This window comes from Pectinophora gossypiella, chromosome 12 (genome assembly GCF_024362695.1).
Source record: "Pectinophora gossypiella chromosome 12, ilPecGoss1.1, whole genome shotgun sequence".
Lineage (NCBI taxonomy): Eukaryota > Metazoa > Arthropoda > Insecta > Lepidoptera > Gelechiidae > Pectinophora > Pectinophora gossypiella.
The window spans coordinates 15,582,124-15,609,851 of NC_065415.1; the positions used below are offsets into that span (position 1 = coordinate 15,582,124).

At 35.8% G+C, this 27,728-nt stretch overlaps 2 protein-coding genes across 2 annotated transcripts in view; one reads left to right on the top strand and one right to left on the bottom strand.

Moving 5' to 3' along the window:
* LOC126371640 (uncharacterized) overlaps positions 1-27,728 on the top strand; it is a 342,871-nt gene that overhangs the window by 257,795 nt on the left and 57,348 nt on the right. The gene's annotated exons all lie outside the window — the stretch shown is intronic.
* Positions 2,664-7,892, bottom strand: LOC126371353 (uncharacterized). Its single transcript, XM_050016661.1, has 3 exons — positions 7,612-7,892; positions 5,842-6,030; positions 2,664-3,232 (listed from the first exon to the last, which is right to left on the bottom strand). The coding sequence occupies exons 1-3, from the start codon at positions 7,724-7,726 to the stop codon at positions 3,009-3,011; spliced, it is 528 nt and encodes a 175-aa protein (XP_049872618.1). The 5' UTR covers positions 7,727-7,892; the 3' UTR covers positions 2,664-3,008.

The window sequence follows — 27,728 nt, forward strand, 5'->3', positions numbered from 1 at the left end:
CCAAATTCACTAATACACTGATATTTTTTGAAATGCGAATATGTTTGCGTTATTGTACCTATTTATAGTTATTAATTCAGGTTAGCGGAACTTATTTCAATATCCGTTACAAATTATTATATGAATTAATAATGACGTTCTTGTCTTATAATAATATTTATTAATAATATCTCCCGGATGGTTCAGCAATGATGATAATAATAATACGGATTTTGCATGACTTACAACGTAGTTCCCAGGTTCAAATCCCGACTCGATCTCTAAACCTCTGAATTCGATTTTATGAGTTTGAATTCGTGTTTGGTACATCTACGTACATAAACACATACATTCCATTCAACTACAGTTGTAACAACACAATATTAAAAACAATTTTAAAATAATAATAAGACACGACTAGGACAGGACACTTTGGTTAGGACATTACAGGCTGATCACCTGATTGTCCGAAAGTAAGATGATCCGTGCTTCGGAAGGCACGTTAAGCCGTTGGTCCCGGTTACTATTTACTGATCGTAGTAAGTGAGTAACTGTTACATGAGCCATGTCAGGGGCCCTTGGCGGCTCAGTCATAACCCTGACACCAGGGTTGATGAGGTTGGTACCACCTCACAACCCACATGATAAGAGAAGAAAAGATCATTTATATTTGAACACAGATCATATAATACTAACGTACAGATGCCTCACGTCATACAACGAAACCGTGCCGTTCTAACTCGGGCAATTCTTCGGGCTATTTTTAGTTCTAATAAATGACCACTAGATGCCGCTAAAACGCCCTAGCGCTCAAGCGTAAATAATCGAGCGACATCTAGTGAAATTTCAGCTTACTGAGTGCAAGTTATTGCAAGCACAATATATTACTTAGAGTTAGAGTAAAATTAAGATAATAGATGGCGCAAACGGATTTTTTTTTCTCAACGTTGACATGTTAGTATTATAATCTGTGACAATGATCTGTGACATTGTCAAGGGGACAGTTGTTAGTTGACATACGATTATTTCTGATGTTTGGTGGTCTTCATTTTGTATTGGCAAAAATATGACTCATGTAACGACTACTTACTTACATCAGTAAGTAGTAACCTTTGGCGGCTCAATAGTAACCCTGACACCAGGGTTGATGAGGTTGGTACGACACCTCACAACCCACACGATAAGAAGAAGATTGGCAAAAATATATCTCCAACTCCTGTAAGTATCTAATTAGTTACTAAAACTGGAAGATAATTAAAAACATAGCTAAGGTCCTACCTAGAACGCAATCGTCCCTTATCATCCCGGGCGTTTCGTAAAACCGACTAAGGAGAACCTTTATAAAAGACAAGTCTTTTCTAGCATGATGAATCATTACATTGGACCACCGGTTAAGCACCTGAGGACTTTGTATAAAGTGCTTCCAAATTGGTCTCTGCTTACTCGTGGCTCTGCCCAGCCTAATCGGGATTACAGGCGTGAGTATAAGTATGTATGTAGTAGATAGTTTTTTTGTGTAGCTGTCACCTATCTATGGTACAAATCATATACTGTTTGTTGAAAAAAGTTAAATAAGTCTGGTTAGGCAGTGAGCGTGTTGTGAATTTAAGCCTGTAACTTATTTCAGATCTCTAAAGACGATGATAACCATTGTGAAGAATGACATGCAAAGGCTATTAGAACCACATATCAACAATTTTCTGACCATGACCAAGTGATGAATATGATAAAAGTCTACCTCATGAAAGCCACACTACTTTTCAAAGAAAAATATTTTCTTTGGAGTTGTAGGTATTATAGTGAAAACTTAATCTTGACTTCTGTTCTGCATAAATGAGAATCGCACTATGCCAGGTATGTATGCTTAAATTATTATCCCATTAACCCATTTCTTTGAGCCCGAATATCTAAATGTTCAATAAAGTAGATAAATTTCAAACTCATCGGATTACATGCGTAATAGGTCATCCATGTGTCTAAATGTAAAAAATAGAACCTACTATTACTACTCCATTCCACCAATCTACTCATTGGTATAAGAGAGTAGTAACTCACACTTACTCTCCTTAAGTCTCCTTCTCAGGGCGGGCAGAGCAGAGTTTTGGCACACAAGGTGTATATACATTGCAATATACCTACTATTATTATATAGTCACTATTACTCTAATATAAAATAGGTCATAATGGTACACTTGCTTGCATCTCAAACGATGAACACCAGTTCAAACCCTGGTACCGGACTTGCATTAATTTATTTTAAACAGTTCACATCTAGCACAGTTGGCTCGACCATTATAGGTAGCAATACGGCCTATCGTTAGCCTAACAGAAAGCTTGTGAGGTGCGTGTGCTTAGTTCATCTTGTGATGAATGTTACTTTGACTACCTCAATGGGATGCAAGATCTTGCTTATTTTACGTTATTATATTATCTGTGATACATAGATAAACTAATGCCTATAATACCTGATGGGTGGTAGAAATGTTTTGTTCTTAATATCATTGCCGATCAAAATTAATGTGCTCTTTTAATAACTATTATATTTTCATTTGTAGGTAACATAATGTAGCGAGTACCCTGGTTGAGTCAAGATAATATAAAATAAGTGGAAAGATAATGTGGCCCAAGTATGTGATGATGTGCAAACAGCCGAATGTGAATCTGGTAATAATGTGCCTGTTTAAATGAGTTTTAGTTGAGTACCAAATAGTTACCTAGGTTTTCCTGGGAAAAACACTGATCCAGCCTTTCTGATTCAACTGAGTTTTTGTATGGTTTTGAATAAATAACTAAACAATAGAAATGTGTCTTTTTTATTTTACTATCCCCTTTCCATTACATAGATAGGTATCATTTAAAGTAACTATAAATAATTAATTGTTCATTACAATTTATATACAAATAGTATTAGTTTATGATAATTAAGATACCTACTTGATTATTAAAATTAACAAATTTAATGAAGTTGGATTTTTTTTAATGACTAGAATGAAAATACAATAAATATTCAATTAAACTACTTCTTTAATTCAAAAGGTATTACATTTTGTTTTTGTTAGATACAATACTAATTTCTTTTTTAATACTTTGCATTTTGGCGTGTCTTCAGTAATTGACAACCGTCTTCTCTTCGGCGTGTTACACTGGTATGCTACTGCTGGCGGCTCCACGAGCTCTTCAAGTTCGCAGTCGCGAAGCCGTTTATTTTTGTACACCTTTTTCGGTGTCAGTACTTTAAAAGTACCTGATGAACCTAAAAAGAAAAATAATATGTATTAATAAATAATGTCGTGAATCTTATTTTCTTGTCGTGGGTGGAATACCAGCCTAATCAACCCTAGTGTCAGGGTTATGATTGAGTCGCCAAAGGCCCCAAAAGGTGAATGTAAAGCAAAGTTGTTGGAGGTAACATACCTAACATAAAGGAAGAAAAGGGCAATTATAACATTCATTAAAGTAGGTAGGTAACTAACGTATTAACGTAGCCATTTTATAAATATTAAATAAAATGTGTATGATAAGTGATTCCTAAAAGATAGACATAGGTAGGTACTTATAAAATTCCACAATACATTATTTTGTTATATCTCAAAACCATTAGGCAGCTTTTTCGATGAAAGCTCCCACTAGTCTTGATTTTTTTCGGACATAGATTGAACATCAGCGCTCAAAAAGTGGGACGCAAAGTTACTGTTAATATAGCGACGTGAGTGACAGTATTTCTCCGCGGTGCGCGATTAGGCGCCGAACTGGCAACATGCGAAGTGCGTGGTAAAAAGTTGCAAATATAGAAGCTCAAAGAAAAAAATATATAACACTTCTTATAAGTCATGACATTGGTGCTAATTCCTGTAAACACATCTAACTTTATTTTAAGTTATACCTGTCATTATTATTTTTTTTCTTTTGAGTTAGCCGCCAACAAACAGACGAGCGAATGGCGTGGGAGCTTTGTTTTATAATATTATTATAATGACAGATAGAATAAAAAAATAATAATGACAGATATAACTTAAAATAAAATTAAATAAAAATAATGATTAGATTACTGACGTGTTAAAGGCAACCAGACGAGATATAGAATGTAAACAAAGTTTCAGAGGTTCAAAACATTTATATTTGAATAAATTATCATAGAGTTCGAATTTTAATCGCTGTAGTCTGTACTAGACAAAGATGATTCGTCGGAAGAGTCCGAGTCAGCTGTGTTTATGATAAAACTATCTATCGTATTATTAATCATGTTGTCAATACTGTGTTTAAATCAACAACTACTCACAATACTAGCAAAAAGCAAAAATAAAAGTAACAGAAACGGAATAATAAGAACAAAAATCTAAGTAGGTAAATACGGGGACGAAAAAATATGTATCACTTCGAACGCAATCCAAACAGAAATGAACTTGTTCATAAAATGGCGGTCCAAATGTTGACAGCTGCGGTACCGACTGCTTTCCTGTACCTACCACGAAACACAACGACAGCTGTCGTTGATTAACTGACGCCATAACTGCGCGTACGAGTGATAAGGACAGAGATGATAATCCCTGGTTATCGCAATGTAACTCAGTAATGGTCCGTTTGTTTAGTTTTTTATCTCGTCTGGCTACGCTGCGGTATAGGTTTTGCGTTAAAGAGCCACAAACATAGTCGGTACCTACTTACTTAAGTAAGTGGAATGATAAGGCTTTATTACCTACATTAACTCGATTCATCTGCCACACACGATGCGTCAGGTCATCGTGTGTCCCAATGTAACCTACCTACCTACCTATAAAATGTATGACGAAATCGTGGGTCGCCCACCAATGAACTATTTATTATAACACTGCCCGATCCCGATGTCCGAGCCCGCGATCTCGAGTAATCTCGCTCGACGCATCGCGTTTGGGTAGTTTAATAACCGCTATAATATATACCTATACGTATAAGCCCTGTAAGCGCGGTGCACTGTTTTGTACAAGATTGTAAACAACTACGTCTCAATTACGTGTGTCGAGCAACTATAGACTTTATGTCATTATAAAGATAAGATCCATTCTGGCTTGTTGCGTTGCGCGAGGTCACGTGTTATTACGATTGTAGGTAGGCAGGTACCTACCTACTGGCTGAGTCGCGCAAACGCAAATGATAGGTCCGATGCGATGCGATGCGTAGTAGGTATGTAGGTAAATCTGCCTATATGTTTGTTACCTCTTCAGACTTAAACAAATGGTTACGTTATGGTAGGTTACATTACCTACGCATCTACGACAATCGCCGTCTGCGTAAAGTTGAAAGCGAAAAGCTACTTTTTCTACCTATAGCTACCTAACTTACCTATTAGGGTATTAAGTAGGTATTATAGATAGTAGGTAGGTATCTTGGTATAGGTACAATAAAGTCGTAAATTTCTGTTTTCATAATATTTTACGTCTTTAATTATTTTAAACCCTACAATTTATGTTAATACGGCTTTATTATAGTTTAGTTACTGAAAATGGTTCGGAATCGAGACGTCTATAGGCACCTATCGAACCTAACTATCATCACAGCCCGGACACTTCATACAAACAACCTATCCTCTACTTTAAACATTTAACTAGGTAGGTAGGTACCTACATTAACTTGTCTACATCTAAGTAGTAGGTAAGTTGTAATTAGCTAGGTACCTAACATTTCAAAAAACTCAAGGTCGGTAGGTATCATTCACGTAATAACTCACTATCACTATACTAAAACCCAATATTATGTAGATATTCAAGCAATAGGTAGGTACCTAACCTACAATAAAAATTTGATTGTATTTGTATTAATTCAGTGGTAGTTAAGTACCTACCTACCCAATTGTAGGTAATAACTTGACAAATTAATTGTGCTTACCTGGTGAGGAAGTGCTTGAGCGATTTTGAAGGTCTTGAGTCTGATATGGTTCTGGAACTGCACTTCTCTGGAGTCTTTTTCTATGACCATTCATTTTTTCATTTCGTACATACTTGATATTGAAATGGTCAATGCATAAATACCTTGACCGCAAATTTTCTGCAGGCAAGTGGGCAATGTTCATATTACCTACAAGAAAAGAATATAATGTTCAATAAAACATAAATAGCCTATAGATGTTCCACTGCTGGATCGTCTCTACCCTCTACCCTCAAATAACAGGAGGTAATCGTTTTGGTGGTAGCCCGGACCAACTATATAATTTCTGAAGCAAAGCTTACTCTTACTTTTTCGGACAAATAAGTGACTTAGTCCGCAATGTCATAACTAAACAAAGATTAATGGTTGGATCTTGGTAGTGGTTGCCTGGAAGAAATTGCTTAAACAGGCCTCCCATTTGTACTGTAGTAGGTATGTTGCATAAATTTTTGTATGTTCTAACTGTTTGTGATCATTAAAAATATTTGATTTGTGATGAATAATCTCACAAAGTAATTTTGATAATATCAGGAACAGTATCCGGACCTCCAGATCATAAGCCTAATGTTCTAATCAATAATACACAGAGGCAGAATCCACTAAAACAGCAACTTTTGACATGTCTTATTAAGTTCTTGTAGTTACCTACCTATACATAATGTATGTATAGATTGGTACCTGCTGAAAGGTGGTCAGGCGTGAGCGAGACCAAGATACTAGGTATACCTCATTTGGGTTCCTGGCTAATGTACACAGTCCCGATGTGTGAAATTGGTATAAAACTGTAGGTTTGGTAGATAGTAATTTATCTTAGGTATCTTTTAAGACTGTATAAGAAGAAATAAATTAATGTTTTATTTTTATTTATTTTCAACTTAAATTAAAAGTAAATGTGTAAGTAGATATCTGGGGGGTCAAAATGGCTACATCAAAGCAATTCATCTAAGAAAGCAATATTGCTATTTGACATTTGTTTGCATCGCACACTTACTTTTATATGCACAAATGTGAAACTGCAATATTGCTTACTTAGATGAATTGCTTCAATGTGGGTATTTTAACCGCCCTGGTCTATAAACTGTTCAATAAAACAGTCCAAAATTCAGAAATAATTATGTACTTGATTGACTTTTTTTAACTTTTGTCCCTTTTATTCCACAGTTCACTTGGAAATATGTGTAATTATGTATGTGTAACTTGGAAATAATAATGCATCGCATACAGTATTGGCATATAGTAGGTACCTACTTTACAAGTTTTTGACTATTCCAGTGCTTTAGTAGTTATAGCAATTGGTTCAGAATCTGGAGGCCCTGAGTTCCCAGTAAGAATATGTTAAAAATCACTAATTAAGATTTTCAAGTTTGATTAGTATATCTATATGCCATGCTAAATTACCCAATTGTACAAAAGTTAATAATTCCAAATTGACATTGAGCACAATACCTAATTATATTATGTTCTTCAGACAGAAAAAACTGTTCTACTGCTCTAAACTGTTGATCTCAGCTTGATTTTAAGTATTACATTAATTATGGTAAACTAAATGGTGACAAATGATAAACCGATTATCGAAATAATAGTCTAGCAAATAGGGGGAGTGGCAATAACTTTACCACCATGTTAAGTAGGTATTTCTTTTTATTTTATTCCAGTCTTGATTGTCATTGATTCTTTCAAATTGTTTGTTTAATATTAAAAATAAATAAAAGTAAACATTTAACTACTTACCGCAATTCTCAAGCCATACTTTTAGGCGGTTGACGTCATTCCACGGAAAACGGAACATTGACTTCTGTTCCGAAGAATTTGTACAATTATAATAAGAACAATTGTCTGCAGGCATTTTTTATAACCACTGTTCCTGTGTCGCTACGTGAAAGCAGGTTTCATGAAGCCAAATCAAAGTCCGATTTCAGTCCAGGGTCAGTTTGTAAATCACAATACACAAAACGTAGAAGGCGCGTTCGACTCGGAATTCAAACGAACGAAAACAAACATTTTCAAACATAGGTAGGTTCAGTGTTGCCAACTTTATTTTCACCAGACCACCAAATGCGGCCGTGCAAACCACCAGAAACCACTAAAACTGAGCGGTCTCTCGAACCACCAGAATTTCACTAGATAAAATACATACATAAACTCACACCTACTTCCCACCGGGGTAAGCAGAGACTATAGAATCACTAGACAACCCAAAGCCGAATCAGTGCAATCAGATCGTGGGATGTTTTTCCCCCTCTTTAGCGCCGCGTCGTAGGTAAAGACGTGCTAGAGACAGGGTAAATTATTCAATTATTATTAATAATGATTCCTTAATAATATGCCATATAATTTGCACTTAGCAACTGGATCACCAGTGCTTTCGACTATTTGCAACCAATCCCTTAAAACTGGGTCACGTAACCAACAATCACGAAACTTTTGGGTGTACTGTGGCTTAGGCATCTTGATCTTACTCAATCTGAAACTTATTGTATGTATTATGTACTAATAAATAAACTATATTGGTTCTTTCGCTCAAGTAACTCATAAACCATATTCGGTTGTGTTAGTGGTTAAATTCGTCACTTACCGCTAACTGGAAGGACTCTAATCCACTAAAAAATCCACTAGCCACTAAAACTAATATTTTTCGCCGAACCACATGTCTAAACCACCAGATCTAGTGGAAAATCCACTAAATTGGCAACACTGGGTAGGTTATTTGAAAGTTGCGTTTTTTTTGTTCTCAAATTTAGTTTCTAATGATATCTGTAGGTGGTTATATTATTTTTAAAATTTGATATTGTATCTCCCATAATTATTACAACGGTATTACAACTAAACATTTAATAAATTCAATAAAAATGTATTTTGCAAATAAACACAAACTTTTAAAAACGTAATATTTTATTATCTGTGGCAAAGCTAGATCGATGTTGCAATAATTAACGATAGATGGCGCAACTTTAAGCGAGCTTCTTACACACAATTATAGATGGCGTTAATAAAAACGAGACCGTTCAACCCCTCAACAAGCTCCATACTCGACGTAGTTCCGACGTAAATCCGCTAGAGTAACCACTAAATTTAAAAATATAAAAATCTCCATTAAATGCCAATATCTTTGATTAACTTTTGGTTGGAGTAGAACTTTTACATTATAAAACATAATTTTAGTGACTATTTATCGATTATTGGCTTTTAAAGAAACTTTAATTACAAATCGGTACTATTAGCGTCATCTATTGAAATTTTTTTGAACAATGTTTCCTAATGTTCGCGATGAGAACCCATGATTTGAAGTATATATGTTATATGGGTAATTACATAATTACGACATGTGATTATTTACACATTAAAATAATAACCAAATAGGCTTATGACCACACAATTTAATATGGTTCAATAAATTATTTATTCAGTTGTGATCAAAATACTCTCATTTTACGTGTGACCGTTTTTCATTGTGACCCTTACCCTAAGTTACACTAAGTTACCCTAAGTTAGTGTACTAATACACTAACTTTAATTTCAACTTGACACATCTACGCGTTTTCGAGAAAACGGTTCTTGAGAGACAGACGGACAAGAAAGTGTTCCTATAAAGGTTCCGTTTTTTTTAAGGTACGTTTCAGATCGGAACCATAAAAAAACTAAAAAAAAGTAAGAAAAAAGGTAAATAAAGTTAAGGGGGTATAAATGGGGCACATCGACACTGAAAAAAACTGGACTGGAAAAATAGCATTTGTGAATTAATGTAATTATAAAATCTATGCGAACAAAATCACGAGTTATAACCAGTTATATTTCAAATGATGGAAACTATTATTTCTTAATACATTTTTGATAAGGTACAAGATAACAATGGTCATTTAATTAATAACAGTTATAATAAGTTTAAAATGCGGACGGAAAAATATTTTGTTTATTTGTTTGTTTTATTTTGAAGTGATAAGACATTTGTTACGGTAAGGAAAGAAATAATTACATTTTTGATAGAGACAGTTTTAACCTTAAACATTATACGAGGAATACTTGATGTCAGAGATGGATGAGAAAGAAAAAATATGTTTGTTATCTTAATATATCTAGCCTTCAATATCCCACTGCTGGGCCTTCCCTTCCTCTTTCCATTTTTCGCGGTCCTGTGCGTACTCCGGCCAGTCCCTCCGGCAAGCGTCCAAGTCGTCACGCCATCTCTTTCGAGGTCTACCACGACACCTGTACCCGTCATGAGGCACCCAATGCGTGACGATCCGTGCCCACCGCTCAAGGTGTATGCGACAAACATGTCAGGCCCAATCCCATTTGAGTCTGGCGGCCATTAAATATGCAGTACTTACCAACATTAAACATCCTTAAAAATCATTTAAGGAAACTTTTCTACTTTTACTTAATCTTATCTTATCTTATTTAGCCTATACGATCCCACTGCTGGGCAAAGGCCTCCCCTTGATTTTTCCACTCCTCTCGACTTTGCGCGATCTCCGGCCAATCCTTGCGATAAGCATTGAGGTCGTCACACCATCTTTTACGCGGTCTGCCTCGACTTCTAAGCCCGCCCTGAGGTATCCAGTGAGTAACGACTCACTCGACTCGACTTTTACTTAAATTCGTTCATTTCTTTATCATTCTTTATCATCTATGCTTTGTCAATAAAAAAAAACAATATCGTAATTTTTTTTTAAAGTAGCTTAGACTTATAAAAATATTTATGATTCGGGTGTAAATGGTAATTAATGTCCTAACCAAAGTAGGAATCACAAAGAGTTTTTTTATGTGACATTTCCCCACCGGGATTCGAACCCTGGACCTCCGGATCGTGAGCCTACCCACTGGACCACGGATGCCGTTTTCAACCCTGAAATAAAAATATAACCTGATTTTAAACATAACCACCTTCCTCAGATGAAAGTCTTCGTTTTCTTCGCGATCCTGTTTGCAGCAGTCATAGCTGAAGAATCAAGGCCGGATATGGAATGGAGAGCGGAGTATGGCAAATATCCGGTTGACACGATTGTACCGTTGGCGTACGCGCCGTACAAGTATTACCCGGCTGCGTACGTCGCGCCTGCGCGGTACCGGATTTATGACCCTGAGGAATTCTACCGCATATACGGATACTACCCTGAACACTGATTCAGATTTCAGACTTGTCGACAAATCGGCAGTTTTTTATACTGATTAGTTACGGACATTTGGTACCTATCTAATTTTAGAATGTGTCCATAAATAAAAGCTTTTAACTTTATTGTATTTCTATTTTTTTTTATATTTATAACATAGAATATCATCATGCCCTCTCCACCTACCCCATTGGGATACAGGATACATTACGTTGGGATAAACTTCTGTTTATAGTAGTATACTTGTATACAGGGTGTTAGTGACACGGTAACGAATACTGAGAGGGATGATTCAGACTATTCTGAGTTGATATCAAGTGGAATTTTCCGACCCAATTTTTTTATCAATTCCATATTTTTGTGATGGAAAATTTCATTTGATATATTTTAACTCAGAATAGTGAGTTGAATCATCCCTTAAAATTTTCGTTGCAATGTCACTAACACCTTGCATGCAGCCACCCTTCGCCAGCTATGTTTAAGTCCCATGTAATAGACAAAACCTAAAAACCATGTCATATCAATTATCTATGATCAAAATATTATGCAAACTCATGAAATCGAATTCAGTGGCTTAAAACCCGTGCCGGGATCATTCGTCCCCCACCACCAAACATTCAACCATTTCATTCTTTTAATCATTCATATTATGATGCAGGTTATGGTGCAAGGTTAGGGATGTGGTAAAAGTAATTGCCGAACGCAAGTGGAGATGGGCGGGACACATTGCTCGAATGAGCAAGGAAAGATGGACCCGGAGATTGTTAGAGTGGCGCCCACGAGCATTCACAAGACCGAGAGGAAGACCACCAATGAGATGGAAGGACGACATTGTGCGGCACGCAGGATATGCTGGATGTCGATAGCCTAGGATCGTCGGAAATGGAAAAACATGGAAGAGGCTTACGTCCAAAATTGGATATAAATTTAGGCTGATATAGATAGATAGATAGATTATGATGCAGAATAAGGAAAGTGATGAGTATGAATGTGGATGGATATCGGGGTACGAGACGACCCAAGAAAGTGTAGCTGGAGTGCGTGAAGAAGGATAATATTTGTGTATGAAATGTGTGAGTATTGTTAGGAAGAACAGAGATTGTGATGTGTCAGTTGACTAATACATCACTATGTTAATGAACGTCACTACACAGCGCATTTAATCAGAATAATAATGTTTGAAAGACATAATTGTGCCTGGGTGTAATAAAAAGGGATGCATATGTCTGTTATCCATGATATTTTGGGAAACATAGATTGGAAAGTCCTTCCTTTTCAAATTGCACTATTGTAAATCGTAGCATGAAGTACGTAGGAGTGCCCCAAAACGTTTAACGATATGAGCAACTAAAATTATAAATATTATTAACTTGATTGATATTATAATCGATGAATCAATATAATTGTACAATTTTCCATAACGATAGTATTGATTAGGTACTTAAATACTTTTAATCGACTATTCGCATTCTTATTACACCACATAGCATGGACACCGACTATATTAACGATATGGCCAAACGTTGATTCAAATATCATTAAACGTTGACGTTTCAACGATATGGTCAACTTAAGTTGACTATTGAAATGGTCGAACACATCTTGAAATGATCATTTCTAAGATCTGGCCACGACATGTACATAATATTGTTTTCTTGCCATAGAGCTCAAGATGATTCTGTAGAGTTGTAAATATTCCTTGGTGTAAGTAAATAAATATTATATTTGCCGGAAATGTTTGTCGCATGCGCGGTGGGCGCGGATCGTGGCACATTGAGTGCCTCATGACGGGTACAGGCGTCGTGGTAGACCTCAAAAGAGATGGCGTGACAACTTGGGCGCTTGCCGGAGGGACTGGCCAGAGTGCGCACAGGATCGCAATAAATGGACAAAGGAAGGGAGGCCTTTGCCCAGCAGTGGGATGTTGTAGGCTACATTACATTTTATTTGGTTAATTAATAAGGATTCAATAACCCTTGACGACACTGCACTATGGGGTTAAAAAGGCCACATCAAAGCAATTCATCTAGAAAAGCAATATTGCAGTTGGATATTTGCGCATAAAAAAGTAAGTGCTTAATGCAAATAAATGTGAAATAGCAATATTGCTTTTTTAAATGAATTGCTTTGTTGTGGCCTTTTTAAATCCCCTGAACAGTTAAATTAACAACTCAATGGTGCGACTACACTACGCAGTATTATTCTATACCTGAAGACAACGAAACGATAGTAAGTTATGTATGCAAGAGAGACATCGCTTCAGAAACTTGCAGTAAAATGCACATTCACCGCAGCTGCGCAACTTCTGAAACGTATAAATGTTTTCCTTCAACTGAAATTGCAAAGGAAAGTTTTTGAGAGCTTTCTGTAGTAGACGCATTCTTAAACATTAGCACACTTGTTTTTAACCGACTTGAAAAAGAGGTTTTTATCTTGCCTGTTTTTGTCGCACTTGTATAAATGATATTTAAATAAAAGAGCCGGAAATAATGTCCGGGCATTATAAATAATATTCAGTTCTATCGGGCGAATTGATTAATAGGCTAGTTTCCAACTAGTCAAATCAGTTACTTTTTACTAAACGTCAAAACACGAAATTACTATAGAATTTGTTTGAAAAAGCACTTTGTGACGTCATAGAAAAACGTGATAAATTGTCGGACTTATTATTACGTTTTTCTTGTTTAAAATTCAAAAATGAGTAAAATTGAAAAAAGAAAACGTTTTTCGTTACTTTTAGATGTGTCTTTATTTAGTAATCAGAATTTAATAATTTATCTTGAACCTAGTACACGACCCAATTGGCTGCTTGACAGTTGTCATGACAAAATATGAAATATGTCGGATATGATAGTTTATCATTTAACGATAATTATCCAATAGTTATTTTTTATTTAGATCATTTCTAAATAAAATATTATATTTTCACAAAATAAGATTTCGTTTTTTATCTGTGTATTACAATACCCGAAACACGGGCGGCCATGATTGAGCTCCGTCTGACGTCACATTTCACAAAATAAACAAAAGCAGTCTATCAAGTTTCAAGTGATACTGTTTAACAGTTTCGTTTGTTGTACTATGACGTCACTGGGCAACATGTCATGTGACCAACCGTTTCCGGCGCAAAATTTAAAATAATTGAAGGTAAATGTGTTTTGTTTTTCTATTAAATAAAACAAATCTTATGATTTACATTAATGGCACGGTAAATGTTAAAAAACAAAACATGTCATAACGTGCTCAGCGCATTATACGTTGTGTTTTTTTTTTTCAAAATAATGTAAGTAAGTTGGTATTTGTTTGTACTTATTACGTACCTGATTTGTGTAATAGTTAATTAAAGTAAATAATTAAGAATTACTCATTGTTTTATTCCTAAAACCAACATCTACCAGCTGACAGTGGTAAAACCTAGCATATACTGAATTCGAATGGTGAAAGTTCGAAAAAATCGTCGTATTTTAAGAAATACTTACATTTACCAACTCATGTCAGTAAACCCTAAGACTTACACTTAAATCTTAAGATTTACCATAGTTCGAGCTTTTACAGTAACATATATGTATACAATTATACATGTAGAAAAGTGAGTAGAACGAAATGTAAGATTGATAGAAAAAAGAAGACAAAGGATAATGAACGACGATTTGGTTGTTTATGGTATGAATTTAGAATGGTTGATGAATGGGACGAAAGGAAGTAAAAAAAAGATGCCTGTGGGTTATTTTATTCAATAGGGGACGGGCGGTTTCAAGGTGCATATTTTGTAAAAAATAAGGAGTGAAGAACAATGAAATATTCCTTTTAATTCTATGTCCACATCTCGCGACACCAAACATTTCAGGACCCCGATACCGCCCCGCCGGCGTGGTCGACGACTTCCCTCAATCAGCGCTTATCGCTATCGACCGACTAGGGTCGATTAATTCTTTCAAATATTTTTTCCTCTCAGACGACGCCCTGAATCGCGGTTCGCGCCCATTTGGGCACCCTCAGGCCTGTTGTCTTAAATGTTGTACCGAGTGAGAGCCTTCAGCGCTCTCCATTTGTCCGGCGAAATAGTTAATGCCACCTGCGGCAAATTTACAATAAGTCACGTCAAAAAAGCGGTCCACATAACCCCCTTTTTGCATCGCTGCAGTCGGGTAGCTGCAAGGTGACAGGTTTCCTAACTGCGCAATTCACCAAACGAAGTAATGACTAAATAATTGTTTCTTTATTATCTGTCTCCGATAATTATGTCGTTATAACATTCACTATTAATTGACCACAAAACAATAATTATATAACAATTAATTTTGAACATAATTAACGGGTTTTCTTGACTTTAACAGTATAAAGTGTGAGCCATTTCCAAGTTATTGTATTCTGATTTTGGTTGTGAAGAACTGAATATCAAGGTAAGAAAATGTTTTTTTTTATAAATAATAATTATTATATTTAACCTCATTTAACGATTTTCTTTTACATTATTTGAGGGTTACATAATTAAAACACATAATACTGGGTTCTTACCGGGTTGGTCCCGTGATCATGGCACTTGCAATGTGTTGAAATATCGGGAGTCTGATATCTCCGATTAACGAGGTAAGAACCCGGTATTATGTGTTTTAATTATTTTTACATACATACATAAACTCACGCCTTTTTCCCACCGGGGTAAGGAGAGACTATAGAATTACATTTCCTTCGATCCTGACACACTTCACACAATCACTCAATTAATTACTACTACTATTAATTATTACTTTTATTATTCTTCACTTTATTGTTTTTATTTTAACATAAGATTTGAACAGACTAATAACAAACCCGGGGCACTTCATAATAAAATATAATAACCCGGGGGTGTCAGGGTTATAATGTATTATTATTATTTTTACAACTACAAACTTACGTAATAAGTAAATAGTAATCGGGAGGGACACACAGCCTCCGTGGTCTAGTGGTTAAGACGTTAAGCTCACGATCAGGAGGTCCTGGTTCGATTCCCGATGGGGACATTGTCGACATCACTTTGTGAGACTGTCCTTTGTTTGGTAAGGGCGAATCACGGACCATCTTACTTTTTTGAACAATCAGGTGATCAGCCTGTCATGCAATGGTTGCACCTCTAACTTGTCTTGTTGGAAATATGTATAGTCGTTCAAATCGTTAAATTATATTTTCTTTTAAATTTCCAGATGTACAAGGCTTTCTTCCTCTTGTTGGTGCTGGCAGCATTAGTCTCCTGCATCTTGGCTGATGAGGCGGCTCCCGTGCGTGAGCGGCGGACCCTGCTGTTCCCCAGGCTGTACTACCCCCACTATTACCGTTACCCCTACCCCTACTATTACTACTAAATTGTTATCACCACTACTAAAGGGCACCGGTAGTTGACTACAAAAATGATCAAATAAAATCCGTTGATTAAACTTGTAGTTATCATTCTTTGTCGATGCGAAGTGTATCAGGGTTTAAGTAGCAGAACATTGTGATATCTGCTCACCCTGAAAGGGAAAACAGCGTAATAACACAGCATCATGTCTGTATACCCGAAGGATTAGGCAGAGGTGTACAGCATCTGTATACAATATACCCACTCTTCGCAGGCTATGTTTAAGTCCCATGTAATAGCGACCGAGTCTTTTACCAATAACAAATACTTACAAATAGAAATGTACTTTATTGCACCAAAAAAAACTTAACTAGGTACTTGGCAATTGGCGGCCTTATCGCTTAAAGCGATTTCTTCCAGAAGGCAAGGAAAATAAACCAATTAATAAACTATAATCATCATCATTATCAGCCGTACGACGCCCACTGCTGGGCATAGGCCTCCCCCAAGGATCTCCACGACAATCGGTCCTGCGCTGCCCGCATCCATCGGCAATAATAAATACACGGCATCGGTAATAATTATTATTTGTTATTATTAACAAATTATTAACAAATAATAACAAATAATTATCTATGATCCAAACATGAATTCAAACTCATAAAGGGAATTCAATAGTTTAGATCCCGAGCCGGGATTCGAACCCTTGACACTGCGATGTAAGTCACACATTCTCCGAACTGGGCTATCATGGATTCAGCAGAAAAAAGTGGAATGTTGCGTGTTTCCGCGAATCATTTCTAAACGCGTCCCCAAAGAACAGAGGGAATAGAGCAATTAAAATCTCAAAAATATCTGTATTCAGTAGGTAGATACACTTTGAATCGTCAATTTTACGCGTCAATTGAATAATCTGCCTGCTATTTCGTAATCAAACTAGGGATTACGAAGTTAGTTAAAAAATAAATGCAATAATATTTTTAAAATTTAGTATCATAAATATAAATTTTATCACTGACTAATAATTAAGCACGTTGTCCTCTCTACCAGTTACAGGGCCCTTACCGGGTCCATATTGAAACTATAATACTTACTTCTGTATTTTTATAACATCACATTTTGTAAGAAAACATGGTCGCAATAAAACATTAAAATTTATATTTCTATTTGAACTTATTTTAGTGATACAAGTATTTACGCGAAGGACGGGAAGCTCGACGTCTGTTTTCCTGAACATCTGAATATCAGGTTTAGTACACCTGTCAATCGAGGAGCGCCGGTTCGAACCCCGGTACCAGACTTGCATCATCATCATCATCATCAGCCGTACGACACCCACTGCTGGGCCTATGCCCATGCCTAGGCCTATGCCTCCCCCAAGGATCTCCACGACGATCGGTCCTGCGCTGCCCGCACTTGCATCAACGAGTTATTAATTTATCTTAAGTGCAGTTTCCACTAACACAGTTGGCTCGACCATTATAGACGGCGATACGGCTCACCACCTATCACGTTGGTCTAACAGAACGCTGGGTGAGATGTGGGTACTTAGTTCATCTTGCGATGGATGCACTTCTGACTGCCCCAATTGACATAGTCGTGAGGTTAGGTATAATATAATAATTATTAACATAACACTATTTACGAGAGTGAACACGTCTTTACAACACATAGTTACTGTTAAAATGTGTGTGGACTGATTATTTCACCACTCGCAAACTGTATTAAAGGAAACGCTGATTGTTTTGCCACTTCGTATATAATTCGGTTTAAGTAGATAATTTACAAACGTTACAAACACGTCCGACAATAAGAGAAGTTCGATGAATACAAAATTAATTTAAAAATAGTAAAGAATGAATATTTTTTTTAACCTTTTTTTTTAAAAGGTATTTTTATGTTGCAATTGTCAACAATTACTTATCAACTGGGGTAAACGGTTACGAAAAATTGTCAGTCTAAGTAGGGATTTCTATCTCGAGACTCTTTTTGATTCCGGGATTTCGGTATTTTATATTGAGAATCCCAGGATCAATTTCGGGGTTAGGATAAAAACCTGCAAATGGCAAACAAAATATTTTATTTATTTATTTATTTATTGCTTCATGTACATAATTATACAAGATGTTATAATGATTATATGATTAATAAGGTAAGTACATGACCCTGGAAGGGTGTTGCAAAATTTGAGCGGACTGCGTGATGGTCATAATAAATAAAAACATAAACAAAAACATTAAATATAGATATCATAAAGTAGTGGTATTGGATCATGCTATATATCATATTTGTGATTTTATTATAAGAATTTTATTTGATCATGCTGTAATATGTTATATTATTAGTGGGATCATATTTTATTTTTATTATTTTGTTTGTTATTGTCTCGTTTTCGTCATTTTATTCATAAAATTGTTATTTTGATATTTTATATTTCATGCATGTTATATTTTTTTATCATTTATTTTTTTTTACATTTATGTTGTTTTCACCTCTATCATGGGTTACCTAAATAAACTTTTTTATTATTAAGTAGTAAATGCCATCTGCGGCAAATCTACAATAAGTCAAGTCAAAAAGAAAAACATCTCTATCATAAAACGGAGCAGTAAATGTATGAGAATAGCGGGTTGGCGGCTAAAGAGATATGATCAGATTTCTATCATCAATTTTACTTTTAGTTTTTCAATTATTATTTTTGCTTATTTATTAGTGAATCTCATTTAATTTTAATTTCTATAACATTAAGTAAATCATATTTATTAAGTCATACACTTGAAGGCAAACACCTAATTCGTTAAATTCGTAAAAAAAACATAATATACAATGTTTTTTAAAGTTAAACCCATTTTTAAATCTGTCTAATGAAATGTAAAATATAATATTTTGTTGAACGCAATGTTAAACTCTCAATTCTAAAATGATTGCCATACGATTTGCTGTTTCTGAGAAATGCGTGGCAATTATACAAGCATACACATGTGAAATTACACGTGTTTGGAAGGCCAAATAGAATAACAATATATGAATGTTGAACAATTTCAGAATATTACATATGGATCGATTTGATAATCTCCTTCTTTTTTGTCTCCTTATTTTTGAAGTCGGTTTAAAATGTATTACAATCAAATTCGTACTGCCAACAAAAATCTAAGTTACCAGACTAATAATATACATTAAAATATAATCTACCGGAATGATAATTATAACTATATAATAAATTAACAATTATATTGGGCTTAAAAAAGGTCCGGGATCCCGGGATTCGGGATTCCGGGATTAATATCTCTAAGCGTAAGTAGTGGAATGAAATGTATGGGATTAACATATCAATAGTATATACTGTATTACATTTTTTCATACCTATTGGACATTAATTTTAAAAAATGAGTTTTTTCTGAAACTACTTTTTTATAAATCTATAAACATTTTAGATACAAGTCTAAGAGGAAAACTCTTGTTAAGTTCAAATTTATAGTTTTAAATGCACATAACCCTCCTTTATGTTTCACTGAAGTCGGGCAATTAAGTGCACTATTGAATTCTTATTCAAGGTCTATGCATTGTGAGTCGGGCTAAGAGAACTTTCACAGTTCCTCCATTCAAATAAAAAGAAACAATATTTTTGTCATAATTTATTTATAAAAATAATTTCCAAATCTTTTCCAAAATATTTAATATTTTACCGGTATATTAATAAATATAGTACCGGGTGACGTAGCTATCGGCGGCGGGTTCCAAATATGGTTCGAAAATCGGTTCTGGGTTAGTGATGATTTTGTATTCGTACTCCGGAATTAAATGCCGGTACAAAGACGGGAGTCCGTACCGGAGTAGTAAAGCGCGTTTGGCGCGCGCGACGTATCCATTAGTGGGGTCCTCGGCATTTTTTAACACACTATCTTTTCTGTCCTCTGCGTTTGCCTCGTCCACGGGCGCTGCCAGAGCTACGGCAACCACAGCCAGAAAGATGAATGCGAGTAGTTTATTCATCTGTAAAGAATAAAATTAAAATTATTTTTTATTTATTTGTTAATAGTACATTATTATACAAGTGAGCTATTTAGTCATTACCGTCGAGGTTAACGGTCTAGTGGTTGAGCGTTGGGCTCACAATCCAGAGATCGGGACCGAATCCCGGTGGGGACAAATCACAAAAATCACTTTGTGATACCTAGTTTAGTTTGGACATTACAGGCTGATCACCTGATTGTCCAAAAAGTAAGATGATCCGTGCTTAGGAAGGCACATTAAGCCGTTGGTCGCGGTTACTACTTACTGATGTAAGTAAGTAGTCGTTACATGAGCCATGTCGGGGACGTATGGCGGCTCAATATTGACGCTGACACCAGGGTTGATGAGGTTGGTAATTCACCTCACAATCCACACGATAGAAGAAGACTGTTGAGGTTGGATTTCCAGCCGAGAGTAAGTAAAATATTCTTACCGTAGTAGTGATGGTAGCTAGATCGTTCAAGAGCCTTTATCAAACTGAATTATATCAGCCGTTTACAACTTATATATGTAATTGTTAATAGTTTTGTTTATTTATAATAGAACAACTAATTATTTTTAGATTGTCTTCGCTCTCTGAGGAAATTAATGATTATTAGATATATACTTAATGTGTTTAAAATATTCTTTAAATGAACATTTTTATTGAAGATCCGTTATAACTCGTAAATCATCCTCTGCTGGAAGCTGTGAACGCTTGACTGTCATTGTGAAGTTGCAGGTTTGAATCCCAGAGGCCCGTGCTGAAAGAATGAAACCAACGATTTTCATGTTTGTATTCGAAATCATGTTTAGATCATAATGGATTATCACGTGCTCAGCGGTGATGAAAAATATTGTGAGGTAACTCGCATTCCTGAGAAATGTGTTTCGGTGGTATGTGATCTAACCTGTATTGGGCTGGTTTTCTCTTCGCGGGTTGGAAGGTCAGACATGATATGGACGATAGGTAAATTGAAAATAATTTTAAAAAATAACGGAAAACATCATGAATTTTGCGGCGGATATTGGCTTGATATTAACTCAGGATCATGGTCTAAATCACCCTCCTCAGTCTTCGTTACGATGACATTAAAACCTTGTATAAACAATGCACTCTAGTCTTCTTTAAAAAAATTAGTCTTATTGATACCGTTACCGGTAAAGAAACATATCGTACCGGTATTCATTTCAAACGATTTTCTAGTCGAACTGCAATTGAATCCAAATGCTTCAATCTGGATTTCAGACCGAACAAGATTGAATATAGGTATTCAGATTTCTATACCCAACTTTCCAGACTCGCAATTTGTGCCGGAATTTTCCACTGTTAAGGTAAACGACACTTTGTGGTTATAGTTTAGGATATCCAATCAAAGTTTGACACGTGTTGCTGATAGTTTTTTTATGTTCGTTTACTTTACCGGTATAAACTTAATGTATCGGTATTTACCGGTATTTATACAAGTTATTAGTGAAACCGCGAAATAAAATTAGTACCTACGTCTACTTGAATGTACTAAAAACGATGGTTGGTGATTTTCTTGCCGAAAATGTTTAATTAAGATTTAAGTTTTTGCTGCGCCAAATTGTAAGTTGAACAACATAAAAAATCGCTAGTTTACGTACGTACTTACATTGTTTTTTTAATTTGTCATTTTTATTTTGAATTCCACTTGATATCAAGTGGAATCGTTGCGATTCAATTCAATTTAAGCAATATTAATTTATTCCGTAAACAGTATACATTGTGTTTGAGTGTCTTACAAAATAAATAGACCACAAATTACAATTTAGGTATCACAACTGAAGGGATATAAATGTGAACTTAAAAATATCATAGTTATGCGAGATTAATACATGGAATTTAGAATAATTCATTCGTATTATTCATTCATATTAATTTATTTGTATTATTAGTTTCTTATTATTGATGTCGCAAACACCCTGTATACAAGAATAATATACTACTATGGTAGTCTCTCTACCTACTCCATTGGGATACAAGCGTCATGATATGTTATGTAATAATAAAAAAAATAACAAAAATACAATAAAATAAAAGCTTTTATTTATGGATACATTCTAAAATTACCTACCTACTAAATGTCCGTATCCAATCAGTACAAAAAATTGCCGATTCATGGACAACGGCGGTTATCTATACTTATAATAAATCTGTAGAGAGGTCAATTCTGTACATTAAATATATTTTCAAAATAACTATCAGGGGGTGATAAGTGATCGATACTGATGCCAAAAATGCAATCAGTAAAATTTTTGTCTGTCTGTCTGTCTGTCTGTCTGTCTGTATGTTCCTTATAGAAACAAAAACTACTGGACGGATTTTAATGAAACTTGGTACAATTATTCTTCATACTCCTGGGCAGGTTATAGTATACTTTTCACCACGCTACAATCAATAGGAGTAGAGTAGTGAAGGGAAATTTTGGGAAAACGGGGGAAGTTACTCCATTTTTTAAGCTTCCGTCACGTGAGCAGCCTAAATGGTTAAAGTTACATAGAAATCATGTAGGACGGAAATATCTTCTAAATATATAAAAGGAGAAACTGACTGACTGAATGACTGACATATCAACGCACAGCCTAAACGGCTAAACGTAGGCACTTGAAATTTGGGAGGAACGTAGCTTAGTTACCATAAAGGTGCACTAAGAAAGGAATTCCCGAAATTCCCACGGGAACGGGAATTAGCGGGAAAATCCTTTTGTATGAAAAATCTAAACCACTCAATTTAGACATTTGAAATTTGGCATACAGGTGCCTTAGATACCGTGGAGGTGCACTAAGAAAGGAATTCCCGAAATTCCCACGGGAACGGCAATTATCGGGAAAATCCTTTTGTATGAAAAATCTAAACCACTCAAGTTAGACGTTTGAAATTTGGTATGCAGGTACCTTAGATACCGTAGAGGTGCACTAAGAAAGGAATTCCCGAAATTCCCACGGGAACGGCAATTAGCGGGAAAATCCTTTTGTATGAAAAATCTAAACCACTCAAGTTAGACGTTTGAAATTTGGCATGTAGGTACCTTAGGTACCGTAGAGGTGCACTAAGAAAGGAATTCCCAAAATTCTCACGGGAACGGGAATTAGCGGGAAATTCCTTTTGTATGAAAAATCTAAACCACTCAAGTTAGACGTTTGAAATTTGGCATGCAGATACCTTAGGTACCGTAGAAGTGCACTAAGAAAGGAATTCCCGAAATTCCCACGAGAACGGGAATTAGCGGAAAAATCTTTTTGTATGAAAAATCTAAACCACTCAAGTTAGACGTTTGAAATTTGGCATGCAGGTACCTTAGGTACCGTAGAGGTGCACTAAGAAAGGAAAGGTACCGTAGAAGTGCACTAAGAAAGGAATTCCCGAAATTCCCACGAGAACGGGAATTAGCGGAAAAATCTTTTTGTATGAAAAATCTAAACCACTCAAGTTAGACGTTTGAAATTTGGCATGCAGGTACCTTAGGTACCGTAGAGGTGCACTAAGAAAGGAATTCCCGAAATTCCCACGGGAACGGGAATTAGCGGGAAAATCCTTTTGTATGAAAAATCTAAACCACTCAAGTTAGACGTGTGAAATTTGGCATTCAGGTACTTTAGTAAACTTAAAGCTTAGTTGCAACAGGATATTACAAAATTCCCACGGGAACGGTAGTTAGCGGGAAAAAACATTTGTATGAAAAAATCAAATCTAAATTAAAGGAGAAACTGACTGACTCAGTGACTGACATATCAACGCATAGCCTGAACGGCTAAACGTAGGCATTTGAAATTTGGAAGGGACGTAGCTTAGGTACCGTAAAGGTGCACGAAGAAAGGAATTACCGGAATTCCCACGGGAACGGAAATTAGCGGGAAAATCCTTTTGTATGAAAAATCTAAACCGCTTAAGTTAGACGCTTGAAATTTGGCATGCAGGTACCTTAGTTAACTTAAAGCTTAGTTGCAACAGGATATTGCAAAATTCCCACGGAAACGGGAGTTAGCGGGAAAAAAACATTTGTATGAAAAAATCGAAACCGCGTAAGATAGATGTTTTCTTTTCAATTCAATTCGCAAATATTTATTGCATTCCATGTAGTACAATGGGGTGTTACATAGGCATAGGAACTAAAACATGGACCCTGTAGGGCACAGCAACGTTGAAGGGAAGAGAGGAAGTATGTATTAAAATTAAAACTCAATGAACAATCAATTAAAAAAAAAACAATTCAATCAATTGATTCAATCTAGCATGCATGCATACCTTAGTAAATATAAAGTTTATTTATGGCCGTATTTTTAAAAATGGGAGTTATTGGGAAAAAAATTGTATGAAAAAATCTAAACTGCATAAGTTAGATGCTTGAAATTTGATATGCACAAAGATCTCTCTTTTATAACACGCCACGCGGGCGAAGTCGCGGGCAAAAGCTAGTTGAAAACTAATATGATTCCATTTTATTTATTAATTATTCTCATATAGATCTAAATATATTGCTTATCGATACTGAAAAAATCAACGTTGTCATATCGACATACATAGATACATAGTTGTACAACGCAATGAATCATATCATAACATAGGCGACATAGATAGCAAAATATTTTTCGGACTTAAAGTACCTTGATTTGTCTCTTTTCACCGACCAAGTAGTTAATTCCATTTGCGACAAATCTACAATAAGTCACGTCAAAGAAAAAAACATATTTGCCTAATAAATTGTCTCGAAAATTTATAAAATCTCTCGAAAGAGCCTAAAACTCTCTAATACATGAAATAATTTTAATGCGATAAAGGCGCCAAGTACCGATATTTTACTCGGATTAAAATATATATCGGGACGGTACAGTGACTTTAAAATACTTTCCTATCGACAGCAGCTGTTCCGGACCGGAATATTAATTATGAAGGCAAGTCCCCGATTTACCGGGATTAGCTCAGCTCAAACGGATTTTAATCGGGACGTATTTCCAGGAAATTAAGTACCAGTACCGGTTGTTTTGTTAGGTCCGGGATAAAATATAATTTTATTTTAAGGTATTAGACCGGTAGAAAGAGTAACATAATGAAGAATTTTATTGTTATATTGCCATTATATATGTGTTGTGAGATTACAATTTATTTATTTATTTATTTATTTTCATGGGATAATAAACAATTATACATGATATATTAACAACAGGTGTAAGATTTTTTCACATAAGTACATGTACAATCAACCACATTATCCACGTATTTACATACAATATAATTCAAAACTCGTACAGAAAATAAAAAATAATAACAATAAATATTAAATACTTACAATAAACGGGTACAAAAGTTGGCCTTATTGCATATACAGGGTATTAGTTCTCAGAAATCAATTAGGTCTCAGAATAATGAGCTGAATCATCCCCTTCAATATCTGTTACGATGTCACTTACACCCTGTACAAGTACATACAAGTAGCCATACAACTAGATAGGGTGTTAGTGCCATCGTAACAAATACTGAGGGGGATGATTTTGAGGTGATATCCAGTGGAATTTTCCGTCGCAAAAGCACGGAGCGGAAAATAATTTAATAAAACACTACAATTATCATGAATTTTCCGATAGGCAATTCCAACTCAGAATCATGGTCTGAATCATCCTTCAAAGTTTTCGTTACGACTCTAGGGAGTATGCACCATACCACCTCCGGTTGATTGAGGGGAGGCATGTGCCCAGCAGTGGGACGTATATAGGCTGTTTATGTAGTTATGTAATCCGGATAAATCTTGTATAATAACGTTCAGTGATTTCTTTTCAGAATCTATTCATGATATTTATTAAAACATTTCCACTTCAGTCTCCCGTTGCAATCGTCAAACGTGCACATCTCGCACTCCGAGCGATCGAAATGCATTTTCGTTCCTATCTGCATTCAAAAGAGAAATGAAAAGTTATCGTAGCGTTTGTTTTTCATGCAGCCTGTATCTCTTCAGAATGATGGACCTTTATCATCCATCTATCGCCATACCGCTCATCGTATCCATCATCATCATCCAGCGTTATCGCATTTTCACAGGGTCATAGAATAAGAAATAATACTACGTATAAAAAGGCAACTCTCCATTCCCCACCGGCGTCTGAGCTAGCTTTAAATAGGACATAGTTTAGTCTTCAATAGTATGGCGTCAGACGTCACACACACAGATGCGCTTGTGATAACGTCCATGTGTTGTGTCTGTGTAAAACGAGGTTGTTTGTATGAAGTGTCTGCGGTGTGACAGGGTCCGCTTACCTAACCTGAAGATTTAACAGGTCCGGTTTTTTTTACAGAAGCGACTGCCTGTCCGCCCTTCTAACCCGCGAAGAGAAACCAGCCCAATACAGGTTAGGTCACATACCTCCGAAAGTGCATTTCTCGGGAATATGGGTTTCATCATCATGTTTTCCTTCACCGCTGAGCACGTGATCCAAACATGAATTCCAAGACAAATTCAACAATCATTCGTTTAGGTCTATGCTGGGTTCGAAGTTCGAACCTGCGACCTCAAAGTGCGAGGCAAGCGTTCTACCAACTCGACTACCACAGCCCGGGTTAGGTATCAGTATCGAGAATTTGGTCGAAATTCTTTTTAAAATGTTCTTGCTAAAATATGAAAATTTCTAGGTTTTACATTGGCATCATTGTGGAATAACAATATATTTTTCACCGGCGCTATCCGTAACGTCAACTTCACATCTGCTCCGGAAAATACATTCAGTATTCGAATGAGAAATGCGAATGCATTTTCCGAAGATTTTTTAAGGAAACATTGGTGCTCCGTGTAATGTATTTCTCGTCCGAATTTTTACCCGGGACTTTTGAAATACTCGTTTTAGGTGTTTTTGTAGCGCAATTGGTTTTTCTCTCTGATTCCAGGACACACCATCTAATTTTATTTTAAGTTATACCTGTAATTTTCTTTTCCACTGAAAACGAAAGGGACGGGTAATCGGCAGGCATAAAATTTATGGAACACACGTCAATTGAAGGCAGAAAAAAAAGTCCTTCTAAAATTTTATATTGGCCAATAACCCGACAGAATTAAGTTGACAACACACGTCAACGGGTTACATTTATTATGAGCGAAATGCCTATTTTATTCGCCCGGTTTATTAAAATAAACAGTTGTCAATCCATCATCATCAATTTAAGAGCCACGCTCCTGTCGGTGTAGCATTTTCCGAATACTCTCCATGCTACTTTTTAGGGAAAAATAGGGCAGTGGTGACAGAGGGCAGCAGTAACTGTCAGTACTATTCAGAGGCAGAGGACAGGAGTCCTAGTATGGCTTTGTAATAGACTACTCTGGGCGCCATCCCACTCGCGTCAGACAGAGTACTGCGGGGCGGAAGGCAAGAGTTGTCAATCACCCGTCCCTTTTCTTTTTGGCCGATAAGAAAAT